Source organism: Salarias fasciatus, chromosome 11 (assembly GCF_902148845.1).
Source record: "Salarias fasciatus chromosome 11, fSalaFa1.1, whole genome shotgun sequence".
NCBI classification, from domain to species: domain Eukaryota; kingdom Metazoa; phylum Chordata; class Actinopteri; order Blenniiformes; family Blenniidae; genus Salarias; species Salarias fasciatus.
In genome coordinates, this window is record NC_043755.1 from 7,034,960 (window position 1) to 7,053,757 (window position 18,798).

Sequence of the window (18,798 nt, forward strand, 5' to 3'; positions counted from 1 at the left end):
TGATGACCCTGAAAAGCCTGTACAAAGCAGCAACACTCTGCTTGTGTTTCCTGCGCCTTTATTCAGAGTCCTAACTAGGCTGAGTGTATAGGACACCACGGGCTAAAAGCTGGCGCTGAATGCTGGCGTCTTCGTCAGGTTTATGCATTTTTAATGTGATTTTTTTGATCACGGTTTTTGTTGATTTACTTCATAGTTGCACACATTTGACAACGCCAAACCAAAGTGATGCATTTTAAGGAGTCATCTTGAAAAAAGGAAGAAATTGTCAATTGTCCTAAGCTTTCAGCATTTTAATGCCGTCATTCAAATAAACATTTCAAACACTGTTAACTTGCGTTCTTCCTGTAAAGCTGCATTTATTGGTTGAGTATTAGGTTCCTGCTTTACAATGCAGCACTAATATCACTGAAGAAAGATGTCATGGGAGGGGAAGTGTGAGTTCTGGAAAAAAGCACGATGTGACTGTCAAGTCATATGGGAACTCTTCACAACCCTGATTTAGACACCTCCCTTCATCCCTGGAGTTTTTATGCACACAGACACACAAACGGTAAATTCTGTGTATTCGGAAAAGGAGCCTTAGTTTTACGCCAACGTTTTCTTTGCCAGTTTGCTCTCTAACAATGCCTTTGTCTAACTTAAAATTAACCTTAATTGTTTCCTTTTATGTGTATGCATGAGCAGCGAGGCCATTGTGACTTAACAATGTGAAAATGGATCCACATATAGCACCGACGTGCTCTCGAACAGCGCCTGCGGTTCGCAGAAAGCGGAGAGGGGTGCCAGTTTGTCCTCCTGCTCCTTGCTCATGGCTTCCAGGAAGACTTGTCACTTTGCTGTGTCACTTTGTCACTCACTCAATCCGCCTCTGCCTCCTCCTCCTCTAATTTCCTCCCTCCATTCATCATTATTCAACTCCTCTGCACGGCCTCCACCTGCCCTGCCCTGCACGTACACGCCATTCCCCGCTCCGCTCAGAAAGTGTGTGTGTGTGGCTTGCACTTTTTTCACCGCCTCCCCCCCCTCCTCCTCCGCCTCGTCTTGTGATTTGCGGCGCACCTTGGACAGACCCTGGCCATTGGAAGGCAGCAGGGGAAACGTGGAATGGGAGACATTTGTTGTGACGTGTCTGTGGGAATGGGGACAGGAGCAGCTCTGAGGGAGAGGAGGAAATGTCACCAAGCCAGGAAGCTCAGCACACACATACAGACACACACTTGACTGTACTGACACCTCAGCACTCCTCCACACTTGACTGAATGCAATTCAGACCAGCAGCACTGACATCATCCATCCCAGACTTTACTTCTATTTTCCCCTTTCTCTCTTCCCAGCATCTTTATGCTTTCTCTATTTTCTATCTCCTTCTCGATTGTGCTCCCCACCTTTTCTCAAGCATTTTCTTCCCTTTTCTCCCTGCCTCTCCTCCCTCCTACAGAGCCCCTACAGAACCCATCCGACCCTGGCCCGGTGGCGATAATTGTGATTTGCACCCTGCTGGGCCTTCTTTTGGTCGGCGCTCTCGTCGCGGTGCTCGTCACCCTTAGACGCAGGCAGCAGCAGGGTTACCGCGCCAATGGCGGCAGCGACATGAAGACGCGCATATTTGGAGGCGGAAAGAAGGCCAGCAAGAACGGCACGGGCGGAGGCACGGGAGGCGGAATCATCGGAGGAGGGGCGAACAACAACGGCCCCATCTACGTTTACAGCGAGGGCTCGTCCCACCCAAGCCTCGGAGAGAAAAACAACCACCACCAGCCGCTCACCGTGGGGGGCCGGCCCGAAGTGGTCGCCACTACACCCACCGCCCAAGACATCCTGCTAAGCAGTGAATTAGATGACGCAGAAAGGAGGAAGTTTGATGAGCTGGAGGAGGAGGAGAGGTATGACCACTTCGGCGGAGGCGGCCCAATCCTTCAGCTTCGCCCGCCGCACGACCAGAGCGGTATGATCGGAGATTACATGGATGATGACATGGAGTCCCAGAAGGACGGCTCGGTCATCTCTCGGACTGCAGTTTACGTATAGACGAGGAGGAGGCGGAGGAGGAGGAGGTGGTGGAGGAGGAGGAGGAGCAAAAAAGAGGAGAAAAATGAAGGGTCGATGGAAAATTCCTCCTGAGGATATTGTGGCTCCAGGGTGGTGTCCCTGTCTGTTAGAGAAAAGAAAATGATACAGTAAAACCACTTTTATTTTTTCAAATTGATTTTAAACCTAGCCTATTATTAATCACAGTGCAGCCCCCAATCGGACTGAATGAAAAGGACGCTTTCTGGTGGGGTCTTGTAAAAGGAGTGTTGCCATTATCTGGTCTCTACAAACTGAAAATCAAAGAGAAAAGAACAACCTGCCTCCCACCGCTTCTGCTCACTCTCACTTTCACTGGGACCTTGACTCTTGACAGACTAAAAGAGAAATTATAAAGCGTGGGAGTAAAGTAATGGAATCATGATACAAGCTTGGCTATAGAGGAAGCCGCTCACTTGCATATTCACTCTTATCTTCTCCGAAACAGTACAAGTGGAAGAGGTTGTCCAACAGTTGCCTGCCGTGCTCAGCTGTCTCTTGGGAAACCCTTTTTGTTTTGGTACTGTGTGGTGCTGTGACATCCCGTGGGTAATATTGATGAATCCAGAGGCAGTGATTTAGAGACCTAACCATCAGGTGATGTAGAGACTGGCAGGCGCTGTATTTGCTCATGTCCACCGGTGAGTTCTTCTTTCCGCTCTATCAAGCTTTGCTCTCAAACTGAAAAAAAAAATAAACATCTCTGCAAACTGTGGGTAGATTTGAGGTGAGGAAAATTCAGAGAGCAAGAGGTCGTTATGTGCTGCACAAATACAAACGCAGCCGAATTAAACAAAAGAAAGTTTGCCGAGTGATGGAGCCAAGTTCTTAACGAGGTGTTCACATGCAAACTTCTGAACAGTGCCTGGAGGAGGTAGACGGTAAACAAGAGATGGGGGAATGAGGTGCAGCCGATCTGACAGGGTCAAGGGATGGAGAGGGGGATGCGGGGTTGGGGGGGAGAAAGACGGGATGGGAACACGTCTTTTCTTTTCTCTTCTTCCTCATCCTCGTCTCTTCAGAGCGCACCTGACAAGAGGAGCTTGATTGGTAATGAGCCGTGAAGTCGCTCGCTTAGCCGGGACCAACAGATTGCCACCACTTATCGTTTATGACGTGGCGATCCCCCCCCCCCACTCCGCCACCTCTGTCTCTCTGTCACCCCTCTGTCTCACCCTCTCTTCCTCCATTCATCCCTCTCTCCGGTGTTTATGGGGAGTTTATGATTTATCCAGGCCAGTGTCGAGGTCAGGGCTACCAAGAGCAGGGGAGTATTTTACTGCTCCTGATGTGTCAAACGGCCCACTTACTCTACTCCAGACTGGCCTGCTCTGACATGCCAGCACTGACTAATCCACCTGGAGTGGCCGGGCTCACTCCGCTGCACAGACACCCGCCGCCTCCTCCCATGCTGTTGTAAATGGCCGAATGTAATGGAACCCCCCACTTTCAGAGTACAACAGTTTTAGATGAGAGCATATGATATTTCTTCCCATTAGTGGATGTGGTTAAATGTAGTAAATTGATCGGGAGACGTAAAAGGTAGCATCTACAGCAAAGCGATGGGAGTCATATTGACTAACAGGCAACATGCAGTGAAATGGCGGTTTTATGATGCAGGTTCAGGGATGATTGTCTCCTGACTGTTAATTTATCCTTTTAATGAGCCACTGGAGGCCCACTCAGGCAAATATTGCTCCATGGCTACTGTATGCTGCTGTCTCGGAGGCTCTGTGTATACATTTGGATGCGTCACTGTCTCTGCGTAGCCACTGGGTGACTGTGACGGACAATCGCTGAGCGAAGCCCCACGGAAGCTCCTCTAATCATGATTTTCCTGGCCTTCAAATCAGCTCCCCTTCTGACCCACCGGGAATCCAGTGAGCACAGCCTGGATGACTGTCATGACCTCTCGTAAAGGGCCACCTGAGATCTGGGTTGGCGTTGGCTGCAGGTCATAAGGTCAAGCAAAGAGCGATCTAATGCCAAGGGCAGAGACGACGCCGCTCGCCCCGTCTTTTCTTATCCTGCCTGTTTTTAACCTTGAACCACAGACGCGAGAGAAACACTTGCATACAGTTAAGAGTATCTGTGCAGGGCGAAACGGCTCCTGCGATGGCTGTTCACCTTCAGAGAGGAGGAGAGAGAGGAGAGACACACAGGAGGCAGACCACAAAAAATAGAGACGGTGTTTAAGCATTTGAGCGCCGTCTGGCATATTGTAAGCCAGTGTGTTCAATAGGATTATCGTCTAATGGCCTTAGCTTATACATAAAAGCAACTCCTGTCAACCTGGGGTACAGTAAATTTACTGAACACAGCTGATTTGTCACAACCACTCGATATAAAAATGTATTACTTATTTTTGCACTTGTGTGTTTGTGTGTGTGAGTGTGTCACTGCTACGCAGAGAAAATGGAGCATAGTACTGGGGGTGAAAAAAAAAAAACTGATAAGGGACTAAACTGTTGTATGTACATTTTGGTGCGGTATCTGTGTACTATATATGTAAGCATCTTTATTTTTCTTGTGAAAAATGTGGATATTTATGAAAATGTAAATATCAGGTCGACGGCGCCAGTGTTGTGTAAGTACAGACAAAATGGCATTCTGGGTTGACTGAAGTTCAATGTCTTTGAGGGCTTTCAGAATGTAATTTCTAACCTTGTGAGTACCTCGGTACTTCAGGTGTTACGGCATACTAAACTAGCCGAGCTTGGTTTACCGAAAGTCGAAGAATCAGTTTGACTTGGGGGAAATTATATAGGCTAATTTTCTTTTCTTTTCTTTTTTTTTTTTTTTTTAAAACTTGCTTACATATTCACCTAATAAGCACATATTTCATTGTGGACTATTGGCATCTCCATCTCCCTGACGGACACCCTGCACAATGCGAAAATACACTCAGTATTTATAATTTATCAGCAAGACGACAACCACACAAATCTTTTCTGCGTTTGAATTGTATAAGTGTGTGTGTGCGTGCACGTGCGCGTGCAGGCTTTAAGGCATCTCTCTGTGCCCGGTGGGGCTGTAACCCCAGCTGTCACCCCCTTGGTCACCGGGATAAAATGGCAAAAGCTGAAGATGCTCTTGTGCATTTTGAAAACACTCTTGTTTGCTTGCACATACTTTATATATACAGTACATACGTGTGCAGAAAGCAGAGATACATTCGCCCACACACAAACACCCTTCAGTCACTCTCATTACGCTCCCTCCCACAGCCAGACTGTGCAGAAGACGCCTCACACCTGACAACTCTGCCGTCTCCTGACATAAGCCCACACAAAAAGTGCCGGCATAGCTGCACACAGAAGTCCACGCGCACATACACAGCCACACAAATCCGCTTCTTCTCCCTGCTCTTCGTGCTCAGTGGCTCTGTCAGGACTTCTACTGTGTCCTGTTAGTGTGGAAAGAGCATGAAGTGTCCCCCACCGCTCCGCTGCTTTCAATCCCCCCCCAAATAGTGCAGGCCTTTTCCTGAGTCAGTGACCATGTATAACACAGACAACCACATTTTCAGGGACTCACACCCTTCACCTGGTGTCAGCACAGCGGGTCCTTTAGGAAAGCGTTTGTCCGTTCTGCTTTTGTTCTATGCGGGGAAAATATAGCTTTCATACAAATGCCACTGTGCTGACCTCCTCCCCCTCCGCAGATGTCTTGAATGCTTTTAGAGGAGTCACAACTTCCTACTGCTCACCAAAATCTTGTTTTGACTTCTAATTCAGCCACCTCCGCTGCCACAGCCGCCTCTACAGACACACACGTGCGCGGCACTGCCACACGCCTCAGCACCCAAGTCCAGCCTGTTAGAGAAAATGCTTTTACAGAAAACCTGCCATCTCGGCTCTGGGTCCAGCACAAGGTTAAATATTCTGTACTTTTCTTTTTTGGAAAGCCGCAGACTGTTTATTTCTTTGGCTTCAGACATCTGATGAGTAATCAAAGCCTTAACATCTCCCATCTCACTCGCATAAAGAAAAAAATAGAGAAACCCTCCCCTGTGTACATAGTATAAATATATAAATATGTAGCAGAGAAGAAGAATTACTAATTTATGGTGTCACGTTTGTGTATTACTCAGTGACAGCAAGCATGAAGGATTTATTTTCTCCTATTACAGTTTCTCCTCTTTTCTGTTATTTTGCAGTGCTTTATAATTTATGTTTTCTGAGTGCTTTATTCTTGACTGCTGCGCTGTGATTGCTGCCAAAACTGGCAAATGTGCTTCTTCTATACAAATGAACTATATACACACATGACAAAAACAGTCTTACCCCCAAAATGTGCTTTTTATTATTGACTGCTCTGTGTAAAAGTTGTTTTTCTTTACTGTATTTTTTGATTTTATTTTTTTGTTTTTTGGTAAAAGAAAAAAAATCAAATCAGAATTGTTGTCACAATTTTGTCATGTCTTTCTATATTTTTTTTTTCGTATTTGGTTGCTATTAAAGATTTCTTGATTTTTGAAACGTCCTGGTGTTGCTGTGTGTTTCTCCCCTTTTCCTTCCCTCTGTCTCTTTAACACTTCGAGGAGAGCTGGATGACTGAGGAGCCAGATTGAATAGAAGCGCCGGTCATTGATTCTCACTGATTAGATTTATAGATTAATTGATCAGGATATGAAGTGGCCTCTCTGTCTCTTGTCACCGGTGGTTTCAACTCGAAACACGCCCTCTGTGTGTGTGTGCGTGCGTGTGCGTGCGCTCTCATTTCCTGGTCTGGCTGTTTGTCTCGTTTAGTTCTTGATAAATCTGTGTGTGTGTGTCAACAGAGGTGTGATAACAGCTTTATGGGAAACTGAGCACAGGAATAGGAGAAGCCATTTTGTCGTGTTCTCAGGCTCCACCTCCTTATTGTCTCTCTCTGCTGTAAACATGTGCTGGTTGGCTGAAGTAAACTTGCTGCCTTGGTAACAGGTGTATGAGATGCTGGAGGGACATGTTTCCGTTTTTCACCCGAGTGTGTGGACAACGAGAAGTCGCAACACAAAAGTGGTCAGACTTTTTTTTTTTTTTTTTGGTCAATGTTTATCAAAGTTATTACATCCTGCATGACCCCAACAGCTCTCATGGGAAAAAAAAAAGGAACACCAAAAAAAATTATACAAACAGAGAGAGAAGATCAATGCGGAATGCGTTGCTGTAGCCTCGGCGGTTTTCCTGGAGGGAGGCAGTTTGTGTTTTCAGTTGGGGAATGTGCAGGCCAAGCTGAAACTCCGTGAATGGAGTGCCTCTCAAAGGCTGCATTGTTTGAACTCTGACTAAACCAAACTAGTTTGGTCAAATTTTAACAGACGGGCGAGTGGATGTTTGTCTGTGTGTATGAGTGGGTTTCCAAATGTGCTGGCTTGAGTGCTCATGCGTGCATGTACACCTGCCTTATTCCTTTAACATACAAAAAACCCCTCTGCGCAGCGTTCCAAACGACACAATAAAGTTCTGCTCTTAACATCTCCGTAATGGTGACAGTTGGTTTATGGCGGTTATAGCAGCATGTCCTCCGTGTTCGCTCGGTGCTTTGATGCCGTCATGTAATCTGTGTGTCATCCTGGCTCCTTGTCACAGTTCATTTTTGTTGCAGGCTTCTTCTGTCAATGCACAGCTATTTACTGTGGGTCCAGCCCACCATCTGGCCTCTCTAATTGCTTTGGATTCGAGGCTGGCGAGATGGAGTACTTACACACAGAGACACACAGACACACTCTGCCTCCTTTGGTTTTTGTATCTGAATGTGAAAGAGTCAAGCGCAGCAGCGCGCCTTTTAAGCTGCGTGGAGTAATAAGAGCCCGTGTGACACGAGCGTTTCTGTCAGCCTTTGTCACAGGGACAAGGTATGCACATCATGTGAAGGCAGTGACCCCATAATGCAGGAACCTGGCCTATTTGGGCTTCGGGCAAATAACCTGGATCCGAAGCCAAAGCGACAGGAGCTACGCCAAAGCGCTAGCACCGTGTTCGACATTAGCTTACAATGATGAGACATGGTGTGGTTCCCTCGGGCCATCGGGTTAGCTGGTAGAGGCCCTGTTCATATCAAGTTGTGTGCATGCGTGTGGGCGTGCATTAGGCAGAGAGCGAGCATCTAAGTGTATCTTTGGTCATACAGCGTGCTAAAGAAGTCTGTCCGTGCGGCTGGGCACCCGCTGAGTGCTCCGCAGGGTGCAGACGGATCACATTTCCTCTGGATGTTTGCGTGCGGAACTGTTTATGAACTCAAATATTAACAGATTGTTTGCATATGTGTGTGTGTGTGTGTGTGTGTGTGTGCGCACGTGACTTCAGTGCTTGTGCGTGGTGTTTGACACATGCATGTTTGTGCATGGCTTTATATTTAACTTCCAGCGCTGGCAGCTACCGCCACAGTGTTGATTAAACATCTGATGGCGTCTGTGTGTTGTGGATTAGCACACAGACCTACTTTGGTCTCTCTCTGCTGATAAGGCCCAACACAATGCTCCTCATTTAACCTCTCACCCTCTGGATCCAGACCTGACTAATAAATCCCAGAGTGAGTGATGAATGGCCAGGCGTGTTGCATGGATGTCTGAGTGATGGATGTGGTGACCTGGCTCCTCACAAAGATTAAAGCAAGTGTCTGCCTCTGACCTCAATTATGAAAGTAGGTCCCTGCATATTTTTATTAGCATTAATGGAATCACTCTTCTTCTGGCCTGTTTAGGCTCATGAAATACCCAGCTGTGTTACAGTCGGTGGGAGTCATTTCTCGCAAACGCTGAGTCTTTGACCAGCTAATTATTTTAAATGGTGTTTCTCAATATTCGGGCTCTGTGTCCCGCCACACAGTTGTTTGACTCCCAGCCCGCGGTCCTCGTAGTTCGTAGGAGGAAGTTAATGAGTTGTTGTGTCCAAACAGAGGAATGTCTTTCTCGGGCCAACTTGTCTGAACTCGGTCCAAACCCGCTCTGTGTTTGCTGAGGACGCGGCTTGAAGGAGGGAAGACCCTGGAAAGGTTGATGGCACCGAGTTACGACCCAGCAGCACGTAACAAGCATGTGGAGAAGCATGTGTGGAGGATTATTTTACTTTCTGCGAATTTGCTAACACTTTTAATTTAATTTGCCCATGCTCTTTTATAAGAAAACACTGAGTCTAATATGTCTGTTGCGTAGTGTTGCTGAGGTAGCGTATTCATTTTTCAAGCCATTTCTCCAGGAACATTTACAACAGTGTGCGGATAAGTTGCTTCTTAGTCTCATTTGACAGAATGGTTTATGTCCAGATTTTGGCACAGCTTATGCCTGATTTGTAATTGTGTTCGTTTCTTTTTTGACCTTTTGAGGAAGCAAGTGAATTGATGAAGTAATCAGTCCGATGAGGAGCTGTGGCTCGTGCTCGGCGGTTGTGGGTGGTGCACTTACATCTCAGAAAAATGATCTTTTTGCAATTCCTGGCCAAAGTGTTGAGGTTCGCATGTCTTTTTCTAGGTACAATCCACAGACATATCTTTAAATGGGCCTCTGAAATTACTAACAGTTGATAATTAATTGTGTGATTGCTTCTCTGTGTAAAGCCTGTGATGATCTGCTATTGTGTAATGAATGGATGAACTGACGGTGAAAGTATTGTTTTGAAGATTTTTTTTTTTTTTTATCACCAATCAACCTTTGACTTCATAAAAAGCAATGCTATCATCAAACATTATTATGGATATTTATACCAAATGTAATAATGCAGTGAGTTGAATCATTCAGGAAAAGGAAGGGTTTATTGAGTCCATGAGTCTCAATTCAGACTGTTCGTTGAGCTGTTTGAATCTTGACATCAAAATTTCCAGAGCGAATTTCTCAGATTGAGTACGAATGAATAGTTTCACCTTGATTTACCTGCAGCTCATTATCACTGTTCTCTATAGCTTTTACACAGTCCTGAATGTTTCAGTACTCCTAATTTCTTCTTCTTAGTTGGACAATGCAAAAGGAATGAACAGGACTCGTCACTCTTATTTATACTGGGAGATAGTTCTTGACGAAATTGTCTGTACAGTGGAGTTTATTGTCCTCTGCTGAATAGCTTCATATTGGAATGGGTGCATTGTATTTTAGAATAAAAAACCTTTGCAGAGTTCTGTACGTACTCACCTATCTGTTGTCCTAATTCTTGACACCCACGCTTTGCCTCCACTGCTGATATTTTCAGGCTTTAGACTCCTGTTTTTCCTGATTGAACGGGAAATCTAAATCATTGTTTCATAAAACAATCTCTTGAATGGATTTCTTCATTTCACACTGTCTGAGACCGTTGTGACTCAACCTGTTGGTAAATTAGATGTTGGTGTGTTAGAGGCTGATTTATTTGACCGTGGTGGGTTTGTGAGTGCTAAATCGACTTTAGATCCTCTTTTTTTTTGTATGGCACAGGTTTTTTTTTGGTTTTTTTTTTTGCCAGTGGTTATGTTTGTTTTTTTTTTTTTTTTTCCGTGAGGACTGGGATTATGTTGTTTGTTTTAATCCTCTGTCTAGTCTCAGTTTTGCTACTTTGGTTGAGTTTGTTTTGCGTCAGGCAACAACCACTCATCCACTGTTTACTCCAGAAACACGCATTACCATAATACCTAAGATGATAATGAAATGCAGTTCAAAAAAGGCATTTTCTTTCCTCAGTAATATCAATTTGTGCAAAAAATATCCTGAACTGTAACCTCTCTGTTGAAGTGATGTTTATGTTCTGTTTTATTTTTTCTTTTATTTTCTTCTACAAGACAGGCTGAATCAAAAAAAAAAAAATACCTGGCAAATGTATTTTTCAGAGCAGGAAATTGTTACTGTGCCGAGCAAGGTGAGAGCAGAGCGCGGAGGAAGTTGCATTTGTAAATAATCACAGGAAATTGGAAATCGTATCATTCCTGTTCCTCAAGCTGTAAACGATAACATCCGATCTTGTGGCTTCTGGTTATTCAGTTTTGTCGAGACGTGCGTCTTGCTGCGCGCACGTACACACACACACACACACACACACACACACACACACACACACACACACACACACACACACACACACACACACAAACGCAAAGACGGGCAGAAAGGAGGGAAGTGTACGCTCCTGTTTCCCCCCTGGAGGCCCGTGGGCGTTCACTCTTCCTGTCCCGTGCTGACAGGGCTGAAGGTATCAGGGTGGTTGCAGAGCTCTGCAGGGCGGACGAGCGTCCCTCGGGGTGGTACACGCACGGCCGGCTGCTGGGAGGGCAGGGAAGGGCAGGGAGAGGATTGAAGCGAGGGCGATACTACTGGGGGGGGGAGTGCAAAAGAGTCTGCGATGGTGCAAAGGAGACCAAAGGGGTGGGGGTGGAGAGGTTAGATCTGGGGTCTTGTTTCTTGGCGAAAGCTACAGAGAGATCCAGCCGATATATAAATTTAACAGTGAGTAAGACAAGATTGCGCAAAAGCAGGAAGAGAGGCGAGGAGGAGTTGGAGAGGACGGAGGGAGCAAAAGGGTAAAAAGCAGAACAGAGCAAGGGAGGAGAACTCTGATTAAAGATGGAGTGGAGATGGCTGAGTGAAGGGAGGAGGGCGATGAGGGCTGAGTTGTTGCAGCTGTGTTGATTTTAGCTTCTCACAGATCGGATTGGGCGCTTGTGTGCGTGCGTGCGCGCGCCTGAAAATGTGAGGGGAGAGAAAAGGGAGAGGCGATGAGGCTTTGACGTCCTCGGAGCGCCGCTGACCCCGACACACCTGCACAAACACCCACCGCCAGCAGATGAAAGCTGCAGCGTGCGTGCACGCCTGTTTGTGCACTGAAATAAGCCCCGAAAGGTCTTCATGCTGTGACTTACCTGGAACAAATCATGTTCTAGAAAATAAAAAAAAAACAAAACAAAGAACATTATGTGAATGCAGTATGACCACCAGGGAGTGTAGCTTTGAGCTAAATGTGCACGTGTCTGCATGCGTGTGTGTGTGTGTGTGTGTATGTGCGTGGCTGCGTGGGTATGAATAAAAGAGATTTATATCAGGGAAAGAATGGTTTGTTGCTGCTCCTAAGAATAGATTCTGTGACGGAAATGATTTTGATGCTGTATGCAAGCGTGTGTGTGTGTGTGTGTGTGTGTGTGTGTTTCATTTTTTTGTGTATTTGCCCCCAAGTGTTTTGCAGATCAAATGCACTTGCTGCTTAATTCACCGTCTCAACAGGCAGCTCTTACAAAGTACATGCACGCACTGGCACATGCACGTCTGCATACACTCAGACATAAACATACAGGATGGGAGATGAATATGGTGATAAAAATGAAACAAGTCTGCAAATATTTGGTATTAAGGATGGGAGACGGTCTTCTTGAGACTTCCAAATCCACAGTAAATGGTGGATGATTGTGGAGCTATTCATTTGTGGATGTGGCTGCTGTGCAGATGCTTGCCTGCCTGCCTGACAGTGCAGTGTGCATGCAAATTTGGTATTTTTTTTTTTTCTGTGTGGGAGTTCATCATGAATATTTTCGCAATGCTGATGAACAAGTAATATTCATGATGCTGTGTATGTTTATCCTATTAATGCTGAATCACTATTTAATGATGGCATAACCTATTGTCCCATCATAATTAAGTATTTTGAATGATTATCCCTGCCAATGAAATTACCACAATCAGTATTTCCATGTTGATTCACATGGCTAAGGTTGGCTTTTGCGTGTGATGATGGGAGTTTACCCCCAGCTCTGGTCAGTCTGTCTCCTTCTACTGCATAAGGGGAATTAAATGTTACCGCCCTCACAGTCCTTAGACACAGACAGCTGGACAAAATACATCGAACAAACTCACACAGAGCTGTCACCTCTATTTTATTGAAAGTGACACTGTACACAGATGATCCCACACCAAGTGGGAAAGTTTGGTTAAATGTCTAAATTCAGCATTTGATCCTTTGAGAAATGAAAGACCATTGTTGACAGGCTGTAAACTTTTTTTTTTTTTTTTTAACTTTCAAAGTTTGTCTGATTGTAGGTCTCGGTACCTGCCACAGCTGCTGCTCTAGTGTGGTCAGGTTGCTTGAAGCAGGAGGTGGAAGTCTTTGATGTCGCCGTGTCGCTTGGATAAAAGAAAAATACTAACATTAATATGATTTTAATAAACTCAAACCCGCAGTTTTAGTACCACTTTTTTGGGGGGTAATAAATTAACCAGTTATTTTTTGGAAATCTGCAATTCAAACTAACTTAATCCACATGAGTTTCCCTCTCAGCATGTAAGAGGTGACAACTTTCTTTTAGTTAGACTTTAAAAGACATGTATTTGATTTGGTTGCTAGTTATGGTGCTTGAATCAATCACTATGCCCCGATGAAGTTTACAAAAATTCTAAAGGGAGGAAGTTCAGCCCTCTTGCATCTTATGTTGTCTATATTACTTTACTTTTTTGTTGTTGTTGATGAAATATACACATTTTTTTGCCTTGTATGGTTTTACATGTGTGGTAGCAGTTATAAACTACAGAGACAGTCAGTGTGTTGATGTAGTTTTCTACTGCGGTGATACAGTCGTTAGCACAGGAAGTTCACAGATTCACACTTAATTATCCTGTCTCCATGTTGTGTGGTTTTTTTTTTTTCCTCAGTACGTTTTTGCTCTGTAAGCCTGCTGCTACATGCGGTTTGGTTAAAGTGGACCGAGCTGGTTTGAGAGTCTCCAGCAGCAGTTCAGAGTGATGTTATCAGCACTGGCCACTTCCCCTGTAGGGTTCAAGTCTTCTCGGCTTTCTTTGTTTGACATTGAATTACAGCCGTAGTGAGGACAGGACTGTCAGAACTCCACAAAATTGTGTGGGTGGGTGGGTATATGTGTGTGTGTGTGTGTGTGTGTGTGTGTGTTCTCGTGTGCATGTGTCAGCTCCTCCTTTATAACTGCAGACTGCCTCCTCATTCATCTGTCTGTCATCTTATCTCGACATCTCTTTTCCTGTAATCACTTCTCTTGCTCCTGTCCTTTTCTCTGCCACTTCCATCTCCTTATCGTCTGCTGTGGACTAAATGTTAAACCATTGTGAGTCTGTTAAAGGGGCATACGTGTGTGAGTGCATGTGGCTGTGCGTCTTTAACCAATACAAGGGGTGTAAAATCCTCCGTAATCGTTCCATTTCCTTTTTTCTCGCTTTCAACACACATCTCCAATCACTGGCTATTGAACCGAGAGGCGCCATTTCAAAGGAAAATGGATCATTGATTTAACCCGTTAATTATTGCTCCAAGAAACAGAAAGTGTGTGTGTGCGTAACATCTCGCCGCTCCGCTCCTGCTGAAGATAGTGATGGCTGTCAGGCGCTGCCCTTTTCCACCGTCTCCGTGTACGGTTGTATTTGTGCGCAGCACCGCTGTGGCGGTCCGTGACCGCAGTGCAGCACCTGCTGGGGGTCTTCTGTGCGTCTTTGGCCCCTTGTTAACCCCTCCTCCCCTCAAGGGTCCTCGGCGATTTCGACCACATTGCCTGTCACTCAACCCCACAGCAGAAGCATCATGGGTAACAGCTCTGAGTCACCGCTGAAGTACACTCCAGTGGTGAATGTGAGGAATGGCGGTAGAGAGAGGGAGAGAAAGTGTGCGTAAGTTTTGAAAATAGCTCAGCATTGGAATGAGAAGCACAGCCGAGCCGCCACATCTCTTGTCCGTTTAACTGTCGGCTGAGGGCAATGATGGAATAAAATAGTCTTGAGTGAACAAAAGGTCTTATCTTGGAGGAGGAAATTAAATGTTATTCAGATTTGCCTTTTGGCATCACAGGCTGCTCCTACGTGAAATGTTTACAAACACGGTCGATTATCACTCTCGCAAACACGGATCCGATCTCTGCCACCTTGACAGTAATAACTGGTTCATTGCAGATTGATTTGACCAACCTGCAGCAAAGGGAAACATCCGCGCAGAGCTGTGCTGTGTTTGCAGTGTGTAATAGCTTGAACTCCTTGAGAACGCAACGGGGTGTAAATGACAAAAAAAAAAAAAAAAAAAAAAAAAACACGACACAGAGGCACTTGAATGCAGCGCTCACATTTTGATTAATTTATATTCCAGTATATTTCGGTTTTCTTAAGCCGTTTCCTCCCAAACGACTGCCGTCCCCACTGGATTCCCACAAACAGAACTCTCCTAAACAAGTGTGCGCTCCGCTCCGGTCCAGTCCTGGAGCCTGCGGTCTGTTTCTCATCTTGTGCTCGTTGCTTTGGTTTACATGCTCTCTCCGGGAGTCTGTGTGTCATCATACAGCTTCCAGTTCCCAGTTATTTATCTGTGTATTACACACACTGTCCAGGTGCCGCTCACAGGTCGTTTATCCTCTATAGGTCCCCGCCACCCTGATATATGGAGCTGTTGCATTTCTATATCACAACACTCCTGCCTGCAGAGCAAACACAATTGCACACTCCGCTGTTGGGCGCCCGGTTTGTCATGTTGTGTGTTTGGCTGTGTTAAAGGGCAAGTGTGTGTGTGTGTGTGTGTCAGTGTCTGTGTATGCGTGTGTGTGTTGACTTTAGTTTTTCCTGGTCATTTATCCTATTTTAAGGCCCTTTACCCTGCTGTCCTCCTCTTAATACCACTTTTACTCCAGTGCTTCAGGGTTTTCTGTCTACCAATTGCTATTCATTAGTGTGGATAGGTGAGAGAGGTAGAAAGAAGGATGAGGCAGAATGTGTTTCAATGTGATTTCTGCCTCACTTCTGTACTGGTTTTGCTCTTGCACTGGCCCCTATTATGAGTGCACAGGGCTTCGAATGTGTTGTATTTTTAAACACCAATTAGTCCACCAATTATTTCTCGGTGGTGTCATCAGATTGTCGTCATAATTTCAATTGCACCGGGGTAAAAGCTCCTTGCTTTTAGCAATTTCAAAAAACTCTGAAGACCGTCAAACTGTTTGATCTTTTCTAGAATGTGGATGCGATGCTGCTCTTTACGAAAAATGTCTTGTTATTTACACACAAACGGAAAGACGTGGAAGTTAGTTTCCTGACGTCTTTGACTGTAATAATGGTCCACAAAAATGTTAAATATTGCTACGGGATGAATCTGATGTGCACTGGGGTGAATCGGCACTCGTGTAGATAATGGATATATATGCAAATTTTTCGGCATTTGAAGAGCTTATATTCATAGTGTGTTGGTGGGAGCCGAGTGTGTGTGTGTGTGTGTGTGTGTGAGTGTGTCCCTCCATGTGAGTAGGCAGCGTATTACTTGTCTTGGTGCAATGAGCCGGGCCTTGTATTAGGCAGGTTGAGCTGCAGGGGAAATTTCGTAACACTTGACCTGTTTCACTGAGTCATTTGTGTGGATGAAGAAAGGGGGGGGGGGGGAGAAAAAAGAGGGAAGGGAGTGAGAGGGATGAAAGAGAGGGCATCGGAGAGAAAAAAAGCAGCCTAGTGGTTCGGGGGTGATTGGAGGGATGAGTGACAATGAAAAGTGATCAAGAGAGGGAGAGAGAACAACAGCTGGGGGAGCCGCGGGGAGGAGAAATGGGATGACAGCGCCTTCATATTTCTTCCTTCATTCTTCCTCTCTCTGTCTGTCGCTCTGCCATCCCTCCATCTCCGCCCTTCACTCCGTGGCCTGGCTGACTTGCCCCGCTCCTCATTACTCACCCTTTCAACCTTAAAGGTCATGAGCGCAAACTAAGCGCTTTAAAAATCAAGAGTATCGCATATCTGTATGTAGCTCTCGCTCCCTGCTTTTAGTAGAGTTGAGTAGAGTGTGTGTGCGCGTGTGTGTGTATGCTTATGCACATGCACTCTCACCCTTGTGTTTTTTTTTTTCCTCCAGTGTCTCTTGTGGTGCATGTTTTGTTGAGAATACTTGATGCCAGCTCACCACATACATATTAATAGTGTCGTTTTTCATTTGAGGAGCTCAGCTGGTGGTCTCCTGCCTTGGAGGAAGAGTTTAAGCTTTATATTTGCATCACTGGCTACTTATTCTTTCCGTATCCTCTCCTCTCTCTGTCCTCACTTTGCCTGTCTGTTTTTTTTTTTTTCTTCTTTTTTTTTTTATTTGGCCGTCGGTGTCGTGAGTACAAAGCATGTCAGGACAATGAATGGCGTCTTGGAAAGTGCCAGTTCATCACGTTCAAGTATTAGTTATTCTGCTTTCTGGCGATGCACATTTCTGATTTTTTTATTGTTTTTTTAATATATATATATATATATATTGAGAGTTTTAAATACAACTGCCCTCCATTATCACAATCAAATACTTTGTGTTAAAGGAACAGTCCCTGTGAGAACTGTTTGTCGTGACAGTTGTTGATTGTCACAGCAACAGATTTTGAGAATATATATTCCAACCAAGTCTTAATTTTTAATTTCCACACCCAATATACACCTGGCATTAACAGTCTGGTTATGCTAACTGGAGTGGCAAAACACATATGTCGACGTCAGACATAAATAACTGTAGGATGAATCGTGATCCGACAGCGATGGGACCGGCCAAAGCTCCATCTGGAGATGCTGATTGGTTGTCCGCCGGGTGAAAAGGCAATCAAACTCACTGAGGGGTCACACAGCGCCGCTTGTTCCTGCTACAGTTGGTCTTTCCCCACAATAGTTTATTAAAAAGTAATAATGCTCCCTGACCTTGGACGAGCCAGATTTGCTGATGAGTACACCATCCATGCGGAACTAATTTGCATACTGAAATTTGATTGTAATGAGTGCGGAGTGTTGATAACTAGAAGGCTTATTAATACCAGGTGTGACAGCCAGTAGATGGATGCATGTTTTTATTTAGATTCGGCATGCAGATAAACTGTCTGTGTTAATACCGGTAGATGAAGCTTCTGGGCTTTTTATCATATTTTTTTTTTCCTGCGTTGGATTGGCAGGAGACACTGGAGACAGAAACAACATAATATTGCCAGGGAAAAACTATTTTCTTGGCTCGATACCATCGCAAATAAGAGAAGAAGTATATTTTGGACAGAGCGAGTCTTTAATACTTAATGTCTTGAACCTTGTTGTCCCACCACTGGGTCAGTTATTATAAACTCATGCTGTTCAGCCAAATGTTGCTAGCACTCCCGACAAGTTTACTGCAAATGCGAGGGAAGATTCAGCGATGTCCACGAGGCCAAAGCGCTCGGCTCGACTTTTATCACATCCTTTTATCACACTGTACGCACAATCTTATATCTAATTAAAATCTGGAAGACAATAATACACAAAAAAACAAACAGTGCAGTGCAAATTAATCTTTCAATTTTATGCGTGCAAAAGCCCATAACAATAAAAAACAAAAACACAAAAAACAACCCCATGTCTAATTGAAATCTCCAAATAATACTTTGATCCTGGAATCACCGTCTGTGTCCCAAGTCCCCCCTTTTCTCTGTCAGCCAGTCATTGCAAAGCATAGTTGTGACATTTCAGGGGAACAAGAAAACAACGGATTTATTGGCAGGTTGAAGTTTGCACTGTTTTGCGTTTATCTTCGCTGGGTAGTCTGAAAATGTATCCACACAGTGGTAATAATGATAACCATAATAACCACACAGTGGTTATTTTAAGCTGTATACTAGACAAACAGATACATCCTGAAAGAGTCGATGTGAAATATACAGTTTTTCATGGCGTTGTGTATCCAGAAACAAATCAAGGTATTATCTGAGCTGGGCTGATTAAAACAATAACTATGGACAGAAACTCTTCATGTGAAGCATGGGAGCGTGGTATCAGAATTATGTTTTTTAACTATATCTTCAACATAATATGAGATTTTGAGA

General features: G+C 44.8%; 1 protein-coding gene across 2 annotated transcripts in view; it reads left to right on the forward strand.

Annotated features, from left to right (window-relative positions):
• The window catches only part of LOC115396991 (poliovirus receptor homolog), an 82,849-nt gene that overhangs the window by 41,972 nt on the left and 22,079 nt on the right, over positions 1-18,798 (forward strand). Inside the window, exon 7 of one of the 2 annotated variants that reach the window (XM_030103129.1) lies at positions 1,442-4,846. The exons of the other annotated variant lie outside the window; for it this stretch is intronic. Coding sequence (XP_029958989.1) covers positions 1,442-2,031 — 590 coding nt within the window. The 3' untranslated portion in view covers positions 2,032-4,846. Of the gene's footprint in view, positions 1-1,441; positions 4,847-18,798 lie in introns of those variants that run through there. 2 annotated transcript variants of the gene reach the window in all.